Source organism: Melozone crissalis, unplaced genomic scaffold (genome assembly GCF_028551555.1).
Source record: "Melozone crissalis strain CALT ecotype California unplaced genomic scaffold, PUWL_Pcris_2 ptg000018l_1, whole genome shotgun sequence".
NCBI classification, from domain to species: domain Eukaryota; kingdom Metazoa; phylum Chordata; class Aves; order Passeriformes; family Passerellidae; genus Melozone; species Melozone crissalis.
The window spans coordinates 35,133,870-35,157,290 of NW_026535796.1; the positions used below are offsets into that span (position 1 = coordinate 35,133,870).

At 39.2% G+C, this 23,421-nt stretch overlaps 1 protein-coding gene across 2 annotated transcripts in view; it reads right to left on the minus strand.

Annotated features, from left to right (window-relative positions):
- Window positions 1-23,421, minus strand: part of SPTLC2 (serine palmitoyltransferase long chain base subunit 2) — a 72,267-nt gene that overhangs the window by 6,178 nt on the left and 42,668 nt on the right. For both annotated transcript variants that reach the window (XM_054275808.1, XM_054275809.1), the window contains exon 10: window positions 1,763-1,898. In XM_054275808.1, coding sequence (XP_054131783.1) covers window positions 1,763-1,898 — 136 coding nt within the window. The remainder of the gene's footprint in view (window positions 1-1,762; window positions 1,899-23,421) is intronic.

The window sequence follows — 23,421 nt, forward strand, 5'->3', positions numbered from 1 at the left end:
GGTCTTTTAGCAGGCTGTTTCTAAATGGATTTGTAACCTAAGCTTGGAAATATTTCCAAAAGGAAAGAGTGATTTTGGCTCAGAAGTTTGACTATACAAGGAACCCCTCATGCTGCAATGCCCCAAAGCGGATGTTTCTTCAATTTCAAGATATTTTGTTTTCATGAATTTAATTCTATTAAAGTACATTACTGCATCACAGAAGGCACCACTTTATAAGTATCATGGGAACCAGTGAATCACCACAGTAAATTGAGATAATCTAATATGATACCTAATATTTTTAAGGAAGGTGCAAAAATATCATGCAACTGTCACTCACTATCTTCAACAAAACAAGCTGTCAAGGAGACTAGAGAAAGTAGTGGCTGTGACTCATACAATGAGAGGCACAAAGATCTCAATCGGATCTGTAATGGCAGTACAGTTGGGGGTGTTTCTACAGGTCACAGGAAATGGTTAATCCTTTTTAACAGACCTTGTTGTGAGAAGTAGCAATGAACTTAAGAGGTTTATAAGAGCATATAAAATAACATTATTTACTAGGTCTTTATATTTTCTGCCACAACTGTTTTCCTTATAAATAGGTGCATCCTGATACACTTCATTTTGTATCCATTTATTACTCTCAAGCTATTTTAAAAACAGGCTACAAGGGACAAAGAAAAGATCAAATAAATCCAATGCAGATCCTAAGGGCCAACTGTCATCACAGTTCTCTGTTCTTGCTCATTTTAAGTAAGATACTGGCCCAGCTCCTCAGCTAATAAATATTTCCATGAACACTTCCAAGGAAAAGATTTTATTGACTGGTAGAGAAGCTGGGCAGTGGAAACAGCTGCCTCTGTGTGCTGGACATGTAGTCTGCAGCACCCATAAAGGTAACAGGCCTTTTAAAACTCTGTTACACTGAGAAGGGTGGAGAAGGAGGGTATCTAGCTTCACAAAAAGTGCCAGACTGAAATCTGAGCTAGTCAAGTACCAGAGATGTTGAGTACAGCATAAAATGAAATTATGTGTTCCAAATTTGAAAGTGTTGATGGAGCACTGCATTATACAGAGACTGAAAAGTAGCGATCAACGCTAAGCTGTCCTTGAAATCAGGTTCTTGTTTATTTTGAAAATTTTTTCTATATATACTTTATGTATCCTCCTTGAAGAATTTTAGCCTTAATTATCCACACAGCACCCCACAAAGCTGCAAGAATTTATAAACTTAAGTGCTACAGTTGTTTTAGTATTTACAATACCAATGCCTGAGTGATTATATCTAGGCCTCTTAAAACCTAGGAATTTATTAAATGCATGTTGTTGTGTCCCATTATGCTCCATTCCCACTGTTTTTCTTTTTCTAATTTTCAAAGTTCATCAATGAAAATGTTGGCTTCTTTCTGATCCTGAGAAGCTAGCTGAAAGACTTCCTCCAATTACTTTTAATTTTAATTTCCATTCAATTTCAGCTTCTCTTTAGTGTATTTATATACTTTACATATAAATATAATAGAAACACACAACCCAACCTTTAAAACGTGACAGAGGCAAAATTGCTTCCCTGAAGTGCTTTCTTGATGCCCCCCAAGCTACAAGCCTCAATTTTCTCAAGATCACTTAGAGAAGTTTCCATATTTTACAGGACTCAGTAATGATCATAAAAGCAAAAATCAAACAATTTTTTTCTTATATTTAGAAAACTCTTCATACATATTCTTATACCAACCTAGCTTTTAAGAAGATGGCTAAGAAGTTATGCAGTCAAACGTACCCAATTTTTGCTGGCATGTACAGCATCAGAGGCACAACAGGGGAATCTTCATTTCCATAGATGATAAAGCCCATCTCTTTCAGTCGTCTCCTGAAATATCTCGTGTTCTCTGCTAGCTGCTGCACACGTGCTCTCCCTAGAAAACAATTGAAGGTCAGACTGAACTCAGTTGCCAAAAGTCACATCCATGACTGCAACACAAGACCTCAAACTAAAGTACAAGACATTACTTCCATAAGTACAAGACACTTCGTGCTTGTGCTTATGGAAGTGTTAAAAATAAATGCAAATTGGGATTTGTACTTTCTTCTCTTTCATGTAACCAAGATTAATCATGCATTTTCTGACAAGACTTAATGGACCAGGAAAGGCACAACTATCAAGTCCAAGCACTGCCTAGTTTTTTCATATCAGACTTTCTTTCAGTCAAGAGGTACCTGGCAAAAAAAGGGAAGTTACCTCCTTTTAAACAAGATTCAAAGTTTTCTCAGAATTCACTAGTAAGTGCATCTTGAAGAGTTTGCTTATACTATGAGTAATTAATGGAAAATCTATTGAATCAGCTGGTGTTGTTCACCATGTTTTATCCTGCTTGCCTGCATTATTGTAAATTACTACTTTCCTCTTTAGATCTCTTTGCTGAACTATCACGTGGCTGCTCCCTAACCTTTTTCAGTTAAAATGAGCTGGGTTTAAATTAAACCGATTACTTCTGATAATCCAGCTCACTTCAGTTAAGTGGCAGCAGCCAATTTATTATGTATTCAGCCATTTCTGTAGGGATTCTTTGATATTTGTCAAAATTAGTAGACATTAGACAGCTAGTACAATTTAAATATTTCAAATGTTCAGATATATGTACAGAACAACCTATTTATCAGTTAATTACATTCCAGCCTAGCACACTGCTATGTTCCTCTATTGCCCAGAAAAAGGTTCACATCATCTCACTTAAGCAGATCATAATACATTTCTGATCAACTAATTCTCTAATGTGCTTATGAGATTAAGCACTATTCCTTTGATGAGACTATAATAGTAACACTTCACTTGTCTCTGGTCCACAAAGTATATTTCTGGATAATTGATTACCCAAACACTGCCTTGCCCAGGCAGGTGATTGATAAACTGAACCATTAAATGCACAGCATGCAGATCTGTGCCACACAGTGAAGGAGGCTGCTAGACATTCATCGTCTTCCTTTCAAGTTGTAGATAACATAAGGTGATTAACTAACAGGAATGCCAGGTCTCAAAGAAACATCCAACACCCACACAGCTCTGCTCCAGGCCAGAACAAATGTAATTTTAAGAACCTATATAGTATATGTTGCCAAGAGTATCAGACATTCCACCCACAACCATGCAATCAAAAGCAAAACCCCATTAAAGGCATAGCATAAGGAAAAAAGGTGAAACCTGTTAAGTTTGCAAAACTTGGCCTATCATTAGTAGGTAGAAGCTGGTATTTTTAATAGCACTGACTGCCACTTCAGACATCTCTTCTTCTCCATTAACAGTATTATTTCTTAATCTTTTCTCTCCCAGAGTTTCTCCAGAAGCTTAGTTCCTCTTCCCCAAAAAGCAGTAAGATTTCAGTAGAACACAAAGGCTTCTTGAACTTATAAAACTACATTTTTAATTTATTCACATCAGATCCTCTGCTGCAGACCCAGCTTTCTCTTATGTTTTCAGACCAATTATTTGGTCATTTTAAATAACCCAGACTGCAAAATGAAATTTAGAAGAAGAAACAAACTCAATAAAATTAAAAGAACCAAGCTAACTGCAAGATACTAAAAATAGTGGGCCTAAAGCCACTACTTGTATTTCTAATATCGAGGCAATCAATAAATACACAAGTGTCCACAGCAAACTACATGCAGAAAAAAAGCTATTTTGGCATCTTCTGAGAAAGCTGCATCTGCACATCTCCTACCCAGTAATGCAACAACTTCTGATATGTCAGGTCAGTGATGTACAATTGCATCAAAATACAAATCAGATTTCACGAGTAGTAAGGTAACGTACATAGCTACTGTGATCAGCCCCTCTCCCAGGACAAGGAATGCAGCTTTTGCCATACATACATCTCCTCTGTGTTCCCATAAAACATGGAGTTTACAGTGTTGAAGCTGAAGGAATTTCATCACCTGTATGGTTTTCCCCTCTACATATTCACACCCTTTTCCATGTTGTTGGAAGCCTTCCAGACTAAAGATTAAAGAGCAATCTTAATTTGTAGTTGGCAACTGCTTCACAGTCTTCCCTAAACTCCTACCAACAAAACCAGGATATGATTCTAGATTTGTCCTTATAGATTGAAGACTGCTTCGCGATGTAAACAAGTCTCAAGAACCAGTCTTTCAGTTCTCTACAGAGATGTAATCACCTCTTAAAAGCAACTGACAGGTCTGGAAGATGTCACTTTCTTTAGGTTTGTGGGTCTCAAAAGTCTATCAGCTTTTACTTCACCCTAGAGCCATTGAGTAATTTAATGAAATTGTTACTCATTTAAAAACTTGTGGCTACAATAATATTACCAAGAACTTGAAAATATATTCAGTGGCATCTCTACCCAATGGCTCACTACCCATCACGTGTCATTACCATCTGAAGAGAATTGTAGTTGTGGTGAAGTAAAGAACCAGGAATCAAACAAAAATTGAGCACAGGTTCTTTGTCCTCTGCTCGCCTTTCTCCCTGCATTCTGTGCAAGTACTCTTCTCTGTACTTCAACTTGTTTAGTCTCCTACTCCACTATAAAATCCTACACTTGGAAGTGTGATTCCATGCTAATTGAATAGGGTTTGTTGTATTATGCAACAAGCATATATCCAGTGTTTGGATCTACCAATATTTGCTGGTTCAGCCCCATTGGTACCCCAGGTGTAGCAGGCTGTTAACTGCTAGTACAGCTCCCCCATGTTTTCTGGTGGAAAGACAAAGACAAACCAAGCAGTGCTGGAAAGAGCAGTGAGTAGGTATCATTGCTAATCCCACTCACAACCCAAACAGTGCTTGAACACTCAAACAGGACCTCTAAATTCCTTCCCAGCCCAAGCATCTCCTGAAAGTTAGAGCTTTTTCCACAACTGCTCAACTGTAGGCCTAGAAAAATTGTCAGGACTGCATAAACTCTCCAGTAACTGGATTTTTTGGCAGTATGTAGCTGCATTTTTAAGACCACGTAAAAAAAGGCCAGATCAGACACCACCCTGCCAACTGTTCTTGCATAGAAGTTGTGCAATGATTTTGGTAACGTCCTTTTATCCAGGAAACTGGAATGTGATGACCTTCAGCAAAGGAAGGAAAGGGGGAAAAAAGGGATGATTACTGGAACTGAGTTCTTCCAAAGGTTAAAAAAATTAGAACTGTTTATCAGATCAACTTATGTCACGTCCCTCCTGGGTCCTGTAAATGGCTTAAACTAGCTTCTGACAGAACAACATTGAAATTAGAGGATAACTAATAACTTTCCTGTACTTCTATATCCTTTTGCAAATTTACTAGAGTCATATCCAAATTGCTCTTACAATTTAGTAAAACACTTCCTTGCTTGTAGTAGCCTGGTCATCGTTTAGTCTCAAGTGCACATGTATCTCCTAAAGAACATGCTGCCATTGTATCAGAAGTAAAGGTCACATACCATCTAAAGGGGAAGAAACACTCTCCTGTCACAAATAAACAATGTAAGATGTATTCTTGAAAAAATGCAGCTAGCATGCATCTTAAGAAAAAAATAAATTCCAACACCCTAGAGAAAGTACTCCACAATGAAAGCACATGAGATGCATATTCCTTGCAACCACTGGAAGTAAATTAGTGTCTTTGCCAGAACAGGTTCCCACAGGCTAAAACAACGACCCTGAAATTAGCTCAGATGATTAGAGCATGGTGCCAATAATACCATGGTTGGGGGACAATCCAATATCTGTATGGGCCATTCATGTAAGAGTTGGACTTCACGCTCCTTGTGGGTCCCTTCCAGCTCAGGATATACAGTGGTTCTGTGAATAATTCATCACTTGCGAAGGTGTCTGCCTTAGAGGTCATAATGCTCAGAAAGGCAGAAGTTATAGTGAAAACAGGAAGCAGAGAAGGCAAAGTTACTGAATGCCTTCTTTCCATCGGTCTTCACTAACAAGACCGTACCTCAGGAATCTCTGACCCTGGTCTGAAGACCAGGAAGGGTAAAGGAGTATTGTAAAGATGACTCTCCCCTGGTGAAGGGGGATTGAAAAAACCTAAGGAGATTGAAAAAACCTATGGAGACCTGACATCCACAAGTCCATAGGCCCTGAGAGGATGCATCCACAACTGTGGAGAGAGCTGGTGGACACCACAGCAAGGCAGCTCATGATCATCTTTGAAAGGTCCTGGTGATCAGGAGAGGTACCTGAAGACTGGAAGAAAGCAAATGTCCCCCTGGTCTTCAAAAAGGCAAGAAGGAGAGCCCAGGAAACTACCAGCTAGTCAGCCTCACCTCCATCCCAGGAAAGGTGAGGGAGCACCTCATTCTGGAGACCATCTCCATCCACATGGATGACCAGAAGGTGATCAGGAATAGTCAGTATGGATTCACTAAAGGTAAATCACTTTTGACGAACTCGATTGACTTCTGTGATGAATCAACTGCCTGGATGCATGTGGGGAGAAAGGGTATTGTCTACGTAGACTTCAGCAAGACTTTTGACACCATCTCTCACAGGCAAATTCAGGAAGTGTGGAATGCATGAGTGGACAGTGAGGTGGACTGAGAACTGGCTGAACAGCAGACCCCAGAGGGTTGTAATTGGTGGCAGAAGGTCTAGCTGGATACCTGTCACTAATGGTGTCCCCCAAGGTCCACTACTGGGCACAGTATTGTTTAACTCGTTCATCGGTGACTTGGATGGAAGACATAAGATACCTCATCAGCAAGTTCACTGATGACATGAAAGAGTGGCCAATACCACAGAGGGCTGTGGAGCCCTTCAGAAGGACCTCAAGATGTTGGAGAGATGGCCAGAGAAGAACTGTCTGAAAGGCAAACGCAGAGTCCTGCATCTGAGGAAGAATAACCCCATGAGAAGAAATTCTTTATTGTGCAGATGTGTGAACACTGTAACGGATTGCCCAGAGAGGTTGCGGATTCTCCCTCACCGGTATCACAGAAGGAACTAGGTTGGAAAAGACCTTTGAGATTATCGAGTCCAACTTATGACCTAACACCTCCCCATCAACTAAACCATGGCACTGAGTGTCATGTCCAGTCTTATTTTGAACACATCCAGTGATGGTGACTCCATGACCTCCCTGGGCAGATGATTCTGTGCCTAATCACTCTCCCAGTGAAGATTTTTTTCTGACGTCTATCCTGAACTTCTCTGGCGCAGCTCAAGACTGTCCTTTTGTTCTGTCAGTGCTTGCCTGGGAGAAGAGACCAACCCCCCCTGCCTACAACCACCCTTCAGGTACTTGCAGAGAATGACAAGGTCTTGCCTGAGCCTCCTTTTTTCCAGGCTAAACAACCCCAGCTCCCTCAGTTGCTCCTCACAGGGCTTATGTTCCAGACCCTTCACCAGCCTTGCTGCCCTCCTCTGGATGCATTCAAGCATCTCAATATTCTTCCTAAACTGAGGAGGCCAGATATTAAGGAAATGTCTGGATACAACCCTGTGCAAAGTGTTGAAGGGTAACCCTGCTTGAGCAGGATGGTTGGACTGAATGATGGACCCTTCCATGGTGGACCCTTCCAACCTTATCCAGTGTGTGATTCTGTTAGCACATAAGAGATATTTAAGCACATTTCTTCTTGAAGTAGAAATTGAGTTGATATTGACTATAATTATCAGCAGGATAAAAAGGGAACTGCACATCCCACCACAGTACATCTAAACTCCTTTGGCAATGGCTTTATCAATGACACATATCAACAGAGAAAGTCACCTGCATTTAACCTTATTCTCTCATAAAAGCTCATGCTTAAACTAATAGTCCAGATACTTAAGGATTCTCATACAACCCATACTTGCAAGATTATGTTTATTAATAAATAAACAATAATTGTTCAGCAATTAAAAATTTTTGCAAGGCCAGGATCAACTTAGCCTTTGGAAAAAAAAAGGAGACAGTTGAGCTAATGTCCATGTAACTTCTCAATTCCATGTTAAAAAAAATAATCTCTACAAAGAACCCCAAGAATTTGTGGAAGTTACTCTCTCACAAAAATCTAATATTTATAACATTTCTGTCATCTATTAAGGTTGATAAATAAACTATCATAGATGGTATTGGACAGAAAAGAAAATTCAGTTCAACCAGGATGTACTTGTTTCCCTCCCCCCGCCTTGATCTCTATGCAGTAGTTGGAGAGCAATCACAAATCTCTTTTAAACAGTGCAACACTTCATCAGCATGGCTTCTTGAGAAATAAAAAGCATGTTGTATTATACACAGAGAGACTGCTCTCTGACACTGAACTCAGAGGGGCAAACCAACTTCAGACAGGCAAAACCACACACAGACAGGATTTTATCTGCCTGTCACACTAGGGATCACTGCCTCCTGGACCTAAAACAAAGATACTGCAATATAAAGGAAGCTTTACATTTTAATTAGTTCTTACAAAGACTTCAAGGCAAAATTCTGGGACACATCTTGAAAAATGACTCCTCATCAGTGAAACTGTAAGTTGTATGCAGAAGCTCTTGTTGGTAAACAAATACCAGTTCATATTAGGCAGCTATGATGAAGTTACTTTATATTCTTTCATTACCCAATCTTGTAGATGCTCAACACTAATATTGAGTTTTATTACTGCAGCCTTAATTTAACCCATTTACTTTGTTGTCAACGTGGAAAGAGAGGCTAAACTAGGCAATTTCATGCCTTTGCCTTATGTACTGATTGAAAACTAACATATTTGTTTTTAATGAGGAAATGAAAAATGTAGAATAAAAAAAAAGACCCTTGATACAAACAGATTGGAATTAGTACACGCAGAATCATTCCACTTGTGATACATATTTACTGGCCCAGTTACTCAGTCCCTCAATAACAGCTCATGCTGTAATGCAATCAAACACCTTCAAGGTTCAGTTTCCATTATGTGACCAAGGAAATTAAAATATTTATTAGCAGAGATTTCTGAGAATTCTGTAAGAACTGTCAAGATGTAGTCTGACAGTAGCACACGGCCTCTGGTAAAACTCAGTATGTGTGTAAAAATAGATTTTGTTAACAAGATTGTCAGGAGCATATTAAAGATGTTTTAAATCATTTAAAGAAAATTATAGCAAGTTGATATCAGACCCATAAGTCATGTTTAAGATGAAAATACTCTATTAATTCTTTGTGGAAAAGTTGCTTTCAGTCTCTATTGTAACTCACTTCAAATTGTTTTTCAAGCTGGATCCATCTTAGAAATTCTTGCCAGGTGTTGGAGGTTAGAAGCTTTATATTAACTACTGATAGATGTGCCATCCTTAATTTGTGACAGAATCATTTACCTTAGAAGAGCTTATTTAAGTCAAGGAAGGGATGTGTCCAGCAATCAGTTTACCCTGCCAAATACCACTTTTTAGCATGAGCTCTGCTAACATCAGTAGCTGATGCACTTTGCTAGGAGGGCTATGAATTTTATAGAACTGCTTATCTCGTAGGTTTCTTGTCTTCTCCTCTCCTGCTAGCCACAATCCAGGGAATATAATAAAACTTTTCCCTTCTTTGTACAAATGCTTTCCCAGAACTAAACAAGTTTTGGTCTTTCTTAGAACTAGAAATAAAAATCAAGCTAACTAAAAGAAGGTATTTGGCCAACTAAATGCTTATGAGGATTACGGCAGCTCTGAGTGCATGTATACACAGAATGGGTAAGGAAGGGACCAAGGTGGGTCATTCTGTCAAACCTCCCTGCTCAAACAGGGTCAGCCCAGAGCACTTGGCACAGGATTGTATTCAGACATTTCTGTAGTATCTCCAGCGAGGGAGATACCACAACCTCTTGGGCAATCTGTTACAGTGCTCAGTCATCTGCACAATAAAGAATTTCTTCTCATATTCAGGTGGAACTTCCTGTGCATCAGTTTCCGCCCATTGCACCTTTCCTTGTTCCCTGGCTCCACCAAGAGAAGCCTGGATCCTTCCTCTTGGCACCGTCCCCTCAGATATCTGTGTACATTGACAAGGTCCCCTCTCAGTTGTCTCTTCTCAAGGCTGAACAGGCCCAGCTCCTTGAGTTTTTCCTCATGAGGGAAGTGGTCCAGCCCCTTAATCATCTTTGTTGCTCTCCACTGGACCTGTGTCAGGAGCTCCAAGTCTCTTGGCCTGAGGAGCCAGAGCTGGGCACAGCACTCCAGCTGTGGCCTCACCAGGGCTGAGCAGAGGGGCAGGATCACCTCCCTCAACCTGCTGGCAATGCTCTTCCTGATGCACACAGGACACCACTGGCCTTCCTGGCCACAAGGAAGGGCACACTGCTGGCTCAGGGACAGCTTGTCCACCAGCACCCCTAGGTCCTCTTCCCCAGAGCTGCTGCCCAGCAGGTCAGCCCTGATGGAAAGCAGCATGCATATGGTGTGAAAGGAGATCAAAGCAGCAGATCTCAACCTACTTTTTCAGGAAATAATGCTGAAAGGCATTTTATAACCTAAGCATTAATGTTTACTGACTGTTTTGTGGAATAAAAAGAGTTTGTGTAAAGGGTAGGTTCTGTAGCATCCACCATTGTTCCCAAACTAAATGACCAACCTATAACCCGATTTTACAGAAATCCTGGACCATGTAAGCTTACTACAATTTTTAGCAGACATGTATGCAATTAAAAATCTATAACCCGATTTTACAGAAATCCTGGACCATGTAAGCTTACTACAATTTTTAGCAGACATGTATACAATTAAAAATCCTTCATCACAGAAAACAAAGAAACAAAAGAAAGAGAAGGAAATCCCAATGCACTTCAATGGCACAGAGAACAATGGGATGCCACTGTGTCTTCTTTCCCCAAACAGACCATGGCTACAATACAACCTACACAGCAAGAATATGAACCAGGCTGCAATACTCTGTGGTTGCTTTCCTGAGAGCACCAGCATCAATGACAGAGAAGATAAAGCACAATTTCATTAACATGGATAGTGCTTTTTCTGCATATACCATGCTATCTATGGGCCAAACAAAAGAAAGTAAGATAAAATTTCTTTTTCAAAAAGTCTGTATTTTCAGACATTGGGAAGTGCTTAAATCAAAGTAAACTGGAAAGGAAAACTCAGTTACATACATGATTCTCTAAAAGTTTGTTTCTTCAAGTCAGAGCAATGCTATTATACAATCAAGCTTGTAAATTTTTCCACATTAAAAGCCCCTTGTTTTTGCAAAGGCTTATACTTTCATTCTGTTTATTATTCCTGCATTTCCATCTTTTGGTTGGCTGTTTCAGTGAAAGACATAATTCAGCATATTCTGTTTTGGAAACAAGCATTTTTCAAATCTCAACCAGGAATTCAATATTCTTCTGCTGATCTAACAGATTCTCCACTAAGCTTTCAGAAGCTAAGTTGCCTCCCAAGGGCTTATGAAGATCTTTTGCAATGTTAACATAATAAGACAAGCTGTTTTCTGGACATTATACTTGTAAATACCTCAACATTAAAAAAAAACCCAACACAACAGCCGTCTTTTTTTTTGAGAAGACATAATAGCACTACTACCCTTTTACTGCCATGAACATGTTTTTCATAGAAGATATAGCAAACTATCCTTTTGAAGGCTTCTCCTGAAAAGCACAAGTCAAGCATGACTTCTAATAATATATGCATGATGAAAAAAAAAGGCAAAATGGTTTTGGATTTGCCAATTAGCAGAAAGGACAAGCACAACTTATGAATATCTGACTGGAAGCAAGGGTCAGATTAGAAACAAAGTAGTACCCATTAGAGGCTACAGTGAGTAACTTAAAACCAGAGAAAGTAGAGTGAGATTTTAAACCAAGAAAGAACACTAAACAAAATTCCACTTCAACAGTGATTAAGTGCCAAAACTTTTACCTTTTAAGGAAAAGACTAAGAGACAGGAAGAGCACAATGTTGTTAAAAATGCTGTAATGGATGTTTAAGGACCAAGCATGTGCTGATTTTGAGCTGATTTAAGACACTTGTAACATCATCTGTCAGAAAGCAGATTCATGACGTGAACTCACACCCCAAGGCAGAAAGAGGGATCAACAGTGATTCACCTGCACAACCCACCCAAAGGCATCACTCATCCACACAGTAAGGGAGAGCAGCCTATTCTGTCAGCCTGAAAAAAATTTACAACAGCTCATAAGCAAGATGGAGATATAAAGCAAAGTTTTGCTGGTTTCTTCTGAGAGATCACTCTATAAAAGATAATAAGTAAAATTTTATTATACATTACCTACACATATCTTATCTTTCAGAATACTTGTCTAATTTCATTGTTTCCTATCTCAAGTTTCAGCAACAAGGTAACTCCCCATGTTTTAGTCTGCTTCCTCCAAGTTTGCTCATGTGAACACTGCATCACTGCCAATATTCGCAGTAAGAATTTTACATCCTCCCCTTCAAATGCTGTCCGCAGATTTTCATTATAGATCTTCAGAAAAGTATTATATACAATTATACAATGTAACCTGAGATTGCACAGAGAGATATTAAAATGTATGGGCCAGAATCCTGTATTAGCCCAGTTTTATATTAGGAAGAATCAGCTCACATCAGCAAATGCCAAGAGAACCTCCAAGCACAATGGGAAACCTAAAGAAAGGAATTAGAATAATTCCTTAACTCAGTGCTGTTATATTAACGTTTAATAGCTCAAACTGCAGTTGCAGTATTCAGCAAACCAGGCAGAAGACAGAATCAACTCACTGGGTTTTTTCACAGGGACGATGGGGAATCCAAGTTTAGAGCAAATTTGGGAATGGGAAGGGCCTTTGGCCGTATGTCTCAAGGCTGAGGACACCAGAAGGAGCGGGCACCTTCCACTAGAGGCCAGCGCTGCACCCGGGAGTGCCGGCCACGGTCCCTGCTCACAGCAAAGGGCTGCACTGCAGCAGGGAAGGCCGGGCTCATTCACACAGGAGATGCTCAAAGGACAGCTGAGTCAAGTTATTTATTCTTCTGACATACTTGCATGCTTCCTGAGTTCACCACTCAGGAGAGAAGATACAAATAACATGGGGGGAGAAGACTGGTTTGAGAGTCAGTGCACTTGAAAGCGTGGACGAGGAAACCAAAGGACGGCTGCGAGCTCATGTTCATTGGCCATATGGCAGCAGCATAAGCAACAATTTATTTTAGGAGAAGCAGTGAAGGGCTAGGCTCATGACCATTCTGAGTTAACTCTGGCTTTTAACAACACTGTATGCAGGGGATTTGCCTGGATTATGTGGCTACTCAGTATGGAGCCACTGTAGAGGTGATGGTAAAAATGCTCAGCGCTTTAAAGGAGAGAGGAAAACAGCTAAATCTGATTTTAAAAATTGGCAACGGTAAAGCCAAAGAGAATCAGAAACGGAAAAAGGAGGAAAGAAAAATTATGGCTGATATTTTTGGCATTAAAATGTCTCAGAGAAACAAAATTTATGCTAATATTAAGTATCCGTCAGTACATTTGCTATCAAACTAAATAGTTCCAGTGGAGTTTAAAGGCATGCCAAAAAACAGCTGGGTGCATGTACTGTGCATTCACTGAGTTTATATATACTGGTGAGATTGAAGCCTTTGGCATATTCTAGAGCCCAGAGGAGTATTTTTATATTTGCACTTTCTGATTTTGTTTGCAACTACCAGCTGCATTTAGAGAACTGCAAGGCAGCCTGGTCTCTCCATGAACTTCATCATAAAAAGATGCAGCTCTCATCAAGAAGAGATCACGTTGTTTGATGTGACTGGAAAGATACAATTTGTTAGAACTGTTTCACAGAACAGTTTGGGTTGAAAGGGATATTAAAGATCATCTAGTTACAACACCATTGCCATAAGCAGGGACACCTAACACTAGACCAGGTTGCTCAGATCCCCATCCAGCCTGGCCTGGAATGATTCCAGGGATGGGGCATCCACCACTTCTCTGGGGCACCTGGTGTTCCACCCTTACAAAAAAATTTCTGTCTTATATCTAGTCTGAATTTACCTTCTTTTAGTTTAAAATCAGCTCTTGTCCTACTGCAACAGGTCCTGCCAAAATGTTTGTCCCCGTCTTTCGCAAAAGCTCTCTTTAACTACAGAAAGACAACAAAAGAGGCACTTTGCCAGAGGATCCTACTAATTGTTCAAAATCACATGTTTCACAGTTTATTATTCTATTAATAGAATATGTCTGTTGGTGACCACAAAAGAACTTGAAGGATATGGCCGCATATGCACTTCAAATATCAGAGTAGCAGTATTGCCCAACCTTGCTGTAGCCAATGAAGGAGTATCTGCAAGCCTGATTTCTTCATACTGCCCTGCTCTCTGTACCATTTAAACTTCTCTGGAGCAGTGACAATATGCATACAGCAGTGAGAACAACAGTCTTAGCTCATGTCAAAGGATTTCTGCAGTATGGGGACACCAAGATGTTACAAAATGACATTGCAATAAAATCAGCAAAAATGGCTGATCCTCTGTGCACAGCCATGACAGTATTATCATTATTTGATTAGTCATAATTTGCCTCAAACAGCAGGCTTCATGAAGCGAGCAGAAAGACTTTGAAATAGGATACATGTGCTAAGGAGACCAGCATGAATAAACATTAAGGAATTAGTAAAGGCAGTATTAAAACCAATTGATTTAAACTGAGCCAATGTTTATCAAACTGCAGGAGTCAGCTTTTCAACAACAAAAATACTTTTTATAAGATCCTGAAAATTCAAGCTTTAAAGAGAAAGAGATTAAACCAGTAGCATTCTACTTATCGTACAGAAAAAAACCCACAAATGGGTAAACAGTTCATCCTGCCTCAAATCTGGCCAACCTTGGTTCCTAAAACAAACACACACCAAAGATTCAGTAATAGCTGTAAATACATAAAATGAGTAAATTCCATTGGAAATACTGATAACTGAAACTTAGAAACTATTAATCCGTAGTCATTAAAGTAGAAAGAAATTCATCTAGGTGCATTTACATCATTAGTAGTCAAGCCAACAATGGGTCCAAGTCTTTAAAACACGTATTAATAGAGGGCTACTTTATCAAATGCAGCATCACTATCACCTACTGTCCCAGTGGCAGGAATTCTGATGAAGCCACGACTGAAATGTAAGATTGATGGACCTGCAGGTGTCTGAAAGACATTTTTAAGTTCTAATGGGCTATGTTAGAATATTTCAGCAGAGCATGCTTCCACCACTAGAGAAGACTTCTGTAACCAATCCTAATAGTTTATGGAGTGACTGCAGTCAGTGATAAACCAATGCCTTTAACAAGACTCGATTGTTCTCTATAATTGGAAGTTTCAGTCCCGAAGTACAAAGCTTAAATAAATCAAAAATGCCAGAAAATTTGGATGAAAATCAATTATTAGGAAGAAAAACTAAAAAAAAAAAACCTTAAAAGCTGTCAGTCATTCTTTTGCAGCAAGATCACCAAAACAGTAATCCTCAGAGAAGAAAGAGAAACTGACAAACTGACTGTGACCCTCATGAGGTAAATTTAGTAGGAATGAAAATCGGCATTTGCCTTAGAGAAGTTTTTTACTGAAGGAAACACCTGTATTGGACTGCTTTGGTACTTAAGGACTACAGGGTGACTAAATAGAGCAAATGGCATCTCAAAGACCTAAGTGGTCAAGGGTCAAGGCAGATACAAGAAACCTATGTAAAAAGTGGGTATATTTGAAAGACAGTAATCAAACAGCTACTCCAAAACTGCTGAGCACGGGACATGTAACAGCTCATACATGGCACAAAACAGCCTACTTGGCATGGTAAGAATGCAGGCTCTTGACTGCTTACCAATTAGCACATCCTTTCTAAGTGTGACAGTGTTCTTTCTACACATGGGCATCATTCAACTCCAGAGAGAGGTTCCAAATGCTTTGATGATCTCCTGATGTGATTCTGCTCAATCAGATCTGAAAGTACATTATATATCTAGGGTCTGTCCAAGAAATGAGATGCTAGAATTATCCTCACCTGGCCAAGTCTAGTAGGATGGGCTAACTGACATGTTGTATTGGCTTGTCAAAGACCATCAGAAGGAATCTCATCAGAGGACAAGTCAGCTTCTCTGACCATAGGCTGGAACAGGCCATAAGCAAACAAACATAAATAATCTGTGAAGCATCAAGAAATGGTATCATTCCAAGTGTCAATACAATGAGGTCATTTCAGGATGCATCTTGCAAAGACAATGACTCAGGAAACATCTGTTCTGCACCTTTCCTACGGTCCTGAAAAAGATTTTGGTGGAATGTAAAAGAAGCTCTGCAGATTTATTATTCTCTGTGTAAAAATAGAAAATGTCCCAAGTGGTGAAAAAAGCAGTTACTGACATGGAAGGCACCACTTTCACTTTTCACAAATTCTTTAGGTTGGAACACATGTCTTGAAATCAGTCAATCCAATCTGTCTGCTAAAGAACAATCACCTAGAGTAGGATGTAGGTGTACAGGTTGTAGGAGGCAGGTTGAGAGAGTAGGTTGCCCAGAACTGTGTCTAGTTGGGGCTTTGACTGTCTTCACAGATGTAGACTCTACAACCTCCATGAACAGCATGTTCCAATGCTTGAGCACCCTCATAGTTTGCATTTGCGGGAGCTCTTTCCCTCTTTGGTAAATCCTAAAATTATCAAAGACTCACAATTTACCAGGTGCAGAAAACATTACACACATTAATTAATACAAACTACAATTACATACACTTAGTTCTACCTTGTACTTTAAGCTGTCTTCCACAACAGAGGATAAAGTTTCAAGTCTATTGGTTTGAGAGACTAATAATAATGAGCTCTTTGTAACTTTTGCTCATCCACAGACTGTGCATATTAGATATGAGGCATTAGCCTAAATAGCTTGAAGCTGCTGAGGCATTTTGCCCACAAAAGGTGAAGGTCTGAGCTGCCAAACCCCAGAATAATACACATCCGCTTCTTATGTACCCTGGCAGCCAAACAGGGAGTCAAACTTGCCAGGGCACTTTGCTCATTATACATAGAATTCTTGACTGAATTTTAGTAACAACTCAGCATGGCTTTAGAGTTATTTTAACCTGTGGCCAATCCCCACATGCATGTCCAAACTGCCTAGCCACAGAAATAACAAGCATAGCAATGTCAGGTTCAAAGTGTTTCCTCCTTACATCTAAATCTAAGGTAAATGTTATTCATGCCACATTGTGCAAGTATAACTGCAAGGATCCAACTCCAAAGCCAGCAGCAGTAGGAAAGGAAGAACTTGTAATGAGTGGTATTACTGCTACCTCAGCTCAAATAAGAGAGACTGAAATGCTTTGCAGAGTTAGTTGATGACTCTGCAGCAACTAGCCTCACAAAAGATACCAGAAGAATTTGCCAAGAATAAGCTTCATCATAGTGTGCTGTGATTTTGTTTTTAAAACAAATAAGAACAACAAATGGAAGACATTTCTAAACCCTAAACAGTAACGTGTGGCAGGAGAATTTAAAATTGCGTTCTGAAATAAAAGTCTGGAAGGAGGTACCAGCCAACATTCTCCACAAATCAGACATTCTAGGAAGTCACATGCAGTAGGTTTTACCAAACATTTAAACCTGTCTTACAGATCTAATTCAGGCATTATGAGAACAAAAAATGCCTCTATCCTCCAAGATTCCTGCAGACATTTCTGTTTAATAATAACTATTGGCTCAGATGTTTATTTTTGACAGAACACAAGAACTGAGCTTGAATGTATCATATCATTAAATGGTATCATAAAATTAAACAAGTTAGAAGAAGAAATAATAGTTTGGCTAGGACAGCAAGAAAAAGAAGTAGCTGCCAGGAGAACAAATTCACTAGCAAACTACCTAACAGCACTCTGAACTTTTACTTATAGATGTGAACTGACTACTTGGCAAGCTTTCAAAAAAGAACCTACCTCCCTGAAGCTACAGCAACAAACAAGTTTAAGTACAACTAGTTATTGAGAAAAACCCTTTAATAATCTGCACTGTTCTTACTGTTAGGTGAGAACTACACTAACAGTCCTTGGGTGGTAAAGTAAAATAAATGGTGCCAATTGCATGTGAAATACTCAAGATTTCCATCATAGTTTTTTCAAGTTCTCCCTCAAGAGATTAATGGAATTTACCTTGCAGCAAGAATTAGTTCCTAAAAAATCCTATATACCACCTTGCTTTCTGAAATCTTCCTTTAAGAGATGCATCTAAAACACATTAAAAAAACCCAAAAACTTAGTGACTCATTGAAGGTTAAACCATGACAACAAACACAGGGAAGTGTGTCATTTACAGAAACTTTATATAATCTTTATTTCTTATTTTCCACCATCTGGACATAAAGCTTTTACGCCACCCATTGGTACCAAAAAGCTGCAGCCTTGCCAGGGCCATGTAATTTATCACAACCAGATGGTGTGCTGTCAATATAGGAGGGGCTGCTATCATTCCAGGGCAGAATAATTACCTTCCCTTTGAACCAAGGACAATGTTTTCAATAAAAACCCAAAGCTGTTTAATGCAACTTCCAGTCTGTCAAGACTCCCACTGTGCAGCTCCAGGATTCATTAGACTCACAGAAGTGAAGGAGACCATTTGTTAAAAACACAGCAGAAGTGTCTCAGAGGACACTGATGACACACAATTTAAAAATCTCCCAAACAGTAAAGACATTTTGAATCTCCTTTAAAAGCTTTTTGCATAGACTCTTTTCATCACAAATTTTACAGCAAAAGTAGCTGTATTGCATTACAATGCCACCTCTGTCCCAGGGCTTTTAGGTAAACTATGGAAGACATTCATTGCTCTGCTATGCACCTCTTCTGCGTCACAAAAGTTGGAGCAGCAACATTTATTCTGGGAGGAAAGGTTGTAAAGCACAGAGAATTAAAATTGACTAGCAAGCAATGGTAAAGAATGGCTTTCTCACACACCAAAACACTACTAGGTTGACACTCCTCTGACATCTGGAAACACATGGCAATCATAGTGGAGTAATTCAGAGGATTGGACCTTGCAGGATAATTAAACAAGTTACAAAGCAACCAAACAGTACCTTCACTTTGAGCAATGCAAGAAACTGGATGAATTTCACTGCACACTAAATCTCCCCTTGAGTTTCAATCCTCGCCAAATAAAAAGCAGTAATTATTTGAACACTCTAAGCATTTTCTGAGCCTACTTCCACGCCAAAAACTGACTTTGAACTTGTCCTTCTTTCAACAGTACATATTTAATGAAGTGGTTAAGAAACACATCCTTTTTTCATAACACCAGAACATTTTGTTCACCTCGAAAAAGTAGAATAACTGTCTAGCTTGGGAAATTAAACATGAGCTGGAAGCCCAAGTGTGACCATTTCCAGGAATTAGATCTAGCAGAATAGAACAGAAATATTCCTGCAGTTTCAGTTCCACAGTGGTAACAAATGTATTAAAAGATGTCTTAGCTCAGTTTACTTTTGATTGACCCTCTCTCTAGCTAAGATCAAATCAGTATATTCTTCTCTTCATGTAGCAGTTACCTAAAGGATGCTATTATAGATTCCAACATATTTTACACATGATTTACAGCCTTAGAAGCAAAATACATTGAAGCAAAACATGATGAGAGACCAAACTACCACAACAATTAAACAGCATTTAAGACTTTACAAAAATTTCAGCTGACAAATTTCTGCTCATCACCTCCAGAAGCTGCAGTAAGTAGCTGGTGACTTAGCATCCAGAAGACCACAACTCATTAGAAAAGGGTAGAAGATAAAGCATGATCCTCCAGTTCTCCCAAGAAGCACAGATACATGCATTAATAAAAAGCTTCACAGAGAAAGAATAAGTTGTCTGAATGAGCAATGGTGGCTCTAACCTTAGGAAACCAGGGTCCTGTCCCACCAGAACTTAAAGTACCACTGGAAAATCTCTTTGTTATTCACTCTAAATAAGCACATACAGTGGGGGCATAACACAGTGGAAACAGCAACTGATAAACTTCCACAGACATGCAGATAGAGATCTATTTTTACTAAGCATTTCTTGCACCTATGCAGTAGCCTTAAAGGAGATTTTGCAGGCTTTTCCAAAGCCCAGACACAGGTGTGCAGCAACTCATAGTCAGTGTGCAAAGACACACACAAGAAAAAGCTCAATGCTCTTTCCAAGTTGGAGGCTTTTGTTTGTTTTCCAACACACAACAACTAGTCTCACCTTGATAACAAAACATTTTTACTGTTGCTTTGTACAATACTGTTATCTCCAACTCTGCCATATTACACAGAGAGTATGTACAAAATCATCTTTTTTGAGATTCCCTGACAGCTATACAGCATTAATGTTGCCACTACCATTAAAGCAATGTTAATGAAAAAGTAGAGCAAACAGAAACCAGTCAATCCCAAATCAAGCTAAAGGCAACTGAAGGCATTCATCTTTACATGAAGAAAATACATTCAGAACCACCAATATCAACTGATGCATTGTATTTGGAAAAAGTAGAGCCAAAGAACAGAGGCTACACCACAGCACAGAGGATCAGCTGCTAATTATGTCAGTACTTACTCCAAGGCAGAACCAGACTGCAGCAAGTTCAGAATCTTCTCTTTATCAATCTCCTGCTCCAGTAAGTGACTGAAGAAGTGATATCCCCTTCTAATTAATACCATAGTAAAATCATGTAATACAACTCTAAGGACCAACATGTCTGAACAGTTTTCATGTAGGTTTTATTATGACTCTTCCTTCTAGTTTGCAATTTAGATTTACTAATTAATCCAGATTTTCTAGAGCCAGGAACTGAATTTTTTATTAACAGAAACGTCTTAGGCCCTCTTGACACCCAGAATGAACCGATATCTACACTGAGATGTAATTAAATGAAACAGGAGGACACACCCTAGAAAACCCCACAACTAACAAAAAACACAGGGCACCAATGATTAATTTTGCTGAACTTTGTGTGAGCTGTAAGAGACTAAATTTCAGTGCAGTTCTAGGGAATACAGATTTTTAAAGGCTCCACTGGTATGCAACATCATAGCTTGCATACTGACTAGCATTTTTTAAAATGCCAGATATTTTTGGCATTCTGATAAAAATACAGCCAATAGAATACACCAACTATTTCAATGGATAAACTTTCAAATCCCTCTGTTTAAAATATTGCTCCACAACAGGAACAACACACAGCTCTTTGCTACATCCAAAAGACAGGATTATTTGTAATTTAATATGGAAACATTTCAGCTGTCTTAATACCAGCATAATTCCTACACAAGTCTGGCATTTGAGACATGCTACAAATTTGTCACTGAAGTGTGTGAGGTTTTGTGCTGCTATGTGAGGTTCATCAGTTGATGCCTTGGCCATAACAGTACCTTCTCCCACACATTCAGGTTGCTGAAATCAGCTCTCTGAACCTGGAGCTTTTTCATCTGACCTTTTATTTGTTCTATAAGGCACATCCAGCCCTCAGGAATTCACAGCTAAGGGATACCAAGAGCCTCATCTGGCTGTAATTCAACAAAATGCATGTGTTTACATTTGTCAACCTTTAAAAGAGATCTTAAGAACTACCGAGCTTGTAGCAGCAACCTTCACAAGGTTTAACACTTGAGTCACAGTGCTTTTTAACCTAATTTTAAAAACTGCCCCTTCCCTCTGTATAGATAAGAAAATGACACCCAACAGGGATATGGAGTCATTACCATCTCAGACTCCCTGTGTGATAATTAGAGGAAATGATCTGCTGACCTCAAGCAGTCTTTGAAGTCTGCACAAACATTACCTAAAGAAGAGGGAAGGACTATTGAGCAGGACATAGATCCCCCTAGGCCTGCCTCTCCAAAAGCTCTGCTGGACTAGTGGTTCTCTCTAAACCTAAAAAAAATCTGGGCTGCCAGAAAACTTATGGTTATAGAGCATGTTCAAAGACTGCTGTGAAACGACTCTGTATATCAATGTTTTGTTTAGGCCTAACTTGCAAAAACTGTCATGCAGCAAGCATTGATTTCTTTAGGTCTGAATTACTAATAAGTTAGCATCAGGGAAAAAACAAAACAAACCAACCTCAAAAAATCCAATCCCCTCCAAAACCAGGCCCCAAATACAACCACAATGCTGATTTACATTTATGCAGGCTTTTATCTTATGCAAGACAAAGCATACAAAGTAAAATGAAATTGCTGTCATTGTTTAGCTTCAGCAGTGCCTTGATTTTAAAGATAGAGAAATTATAAAATAGTGGATCCACATTGTATAAATTATCTACTGGAGTTACCCGTGTAAGAGACAACCACACCCTCAAATGTAATGCCAACCTGTAATTAATCATAATAACTCAGTTTCAAGAGATGGGAAGTCATAATATCATCTCTTAGCACTTCTCTTCAGTCAAAATGCACTTTGAATTACAGAAACCTGCTTTTTTTTTTAACACTTAGGAAAATCTGAAAGGATTGCTGTTTGCTGGTAACATTGGATTCCTTTATGACTACCAGAATCACATGTATCTGGTAATTTTCTTTTAAATTTTTTCCCTCAGTACGAACACAATGGTATACCAGACACTGCAGAAACAGCAACTGTCTCTACTTTAAAGTTCACACCACACAGAACAAAAGATCCCATGCTCTCCTGTTGTGTTTAGTGACTCTTCATAGGAAATCCACCTAGATAGAAGCAGATTTGACATCTTTGATGAAGAGTGGATCTTGTCCAAGGCAACAACAACAAACAAAACCAAACCAAAACACTGCCTCCTGTCAGAAGGCTGTCAGAAACACACAAGCCCTTTCCACTTAAAGGAGAATTCAAGATAATGCCTGGTTGATTAAGTTGATAAAATTATCCATGACCTCTATTTTATCATTAAAAAAAAAGGACAATAAAGCAATAGCATGTGCCTGTGCATCTCAATATCAGTAAGACTGGCTGAACACAAAATTATTTCATATGCAAAGAATTGCATAGGATCAGCAGTTACATTTCATGGTCATGTTGCACTCATCTCCTCTGATATGTTTCAAGCCCTGTTGCAGTGAAAGAGTAGGCTCATGAGACCCAGAAGGGTCTCCTAACTCCAACTTTACATGTACCACTGTATTTTTTCACATAGAACTTCTCTAGAGGCTGAATTTCTACTGAGAGCAGTTTAAGTTCTCTCTAGAGTTATCATAGCTAAATAGGTTAGCCATACAAACAAAATCTACTGTGATACAAAGTGAGAACAAAAGCACCAATTACCAGCCAGCTTCACTCTGACACTAGCTGAAGGATCTGCTGAAGAATAGCAGCACTGCCTGCAAGAATTCCCCCCTGCCCCCCCTAGGCAATCCAGAAAGCAATTTGTGAAATGTAACTCACACTAGCTGTTCCTGTTTGTTTATACCTTGCCCACTGTATCTGGTTGCACTGTTGTCACACAACTAAAATGCCCTGCAGCCTAACAACTATGATTTACAGTCATTGAACTTACAAAGCATTGGTTCAGATCAACAGGTAATTTTAAAGAATGTGATTAGGGCTATCCCTC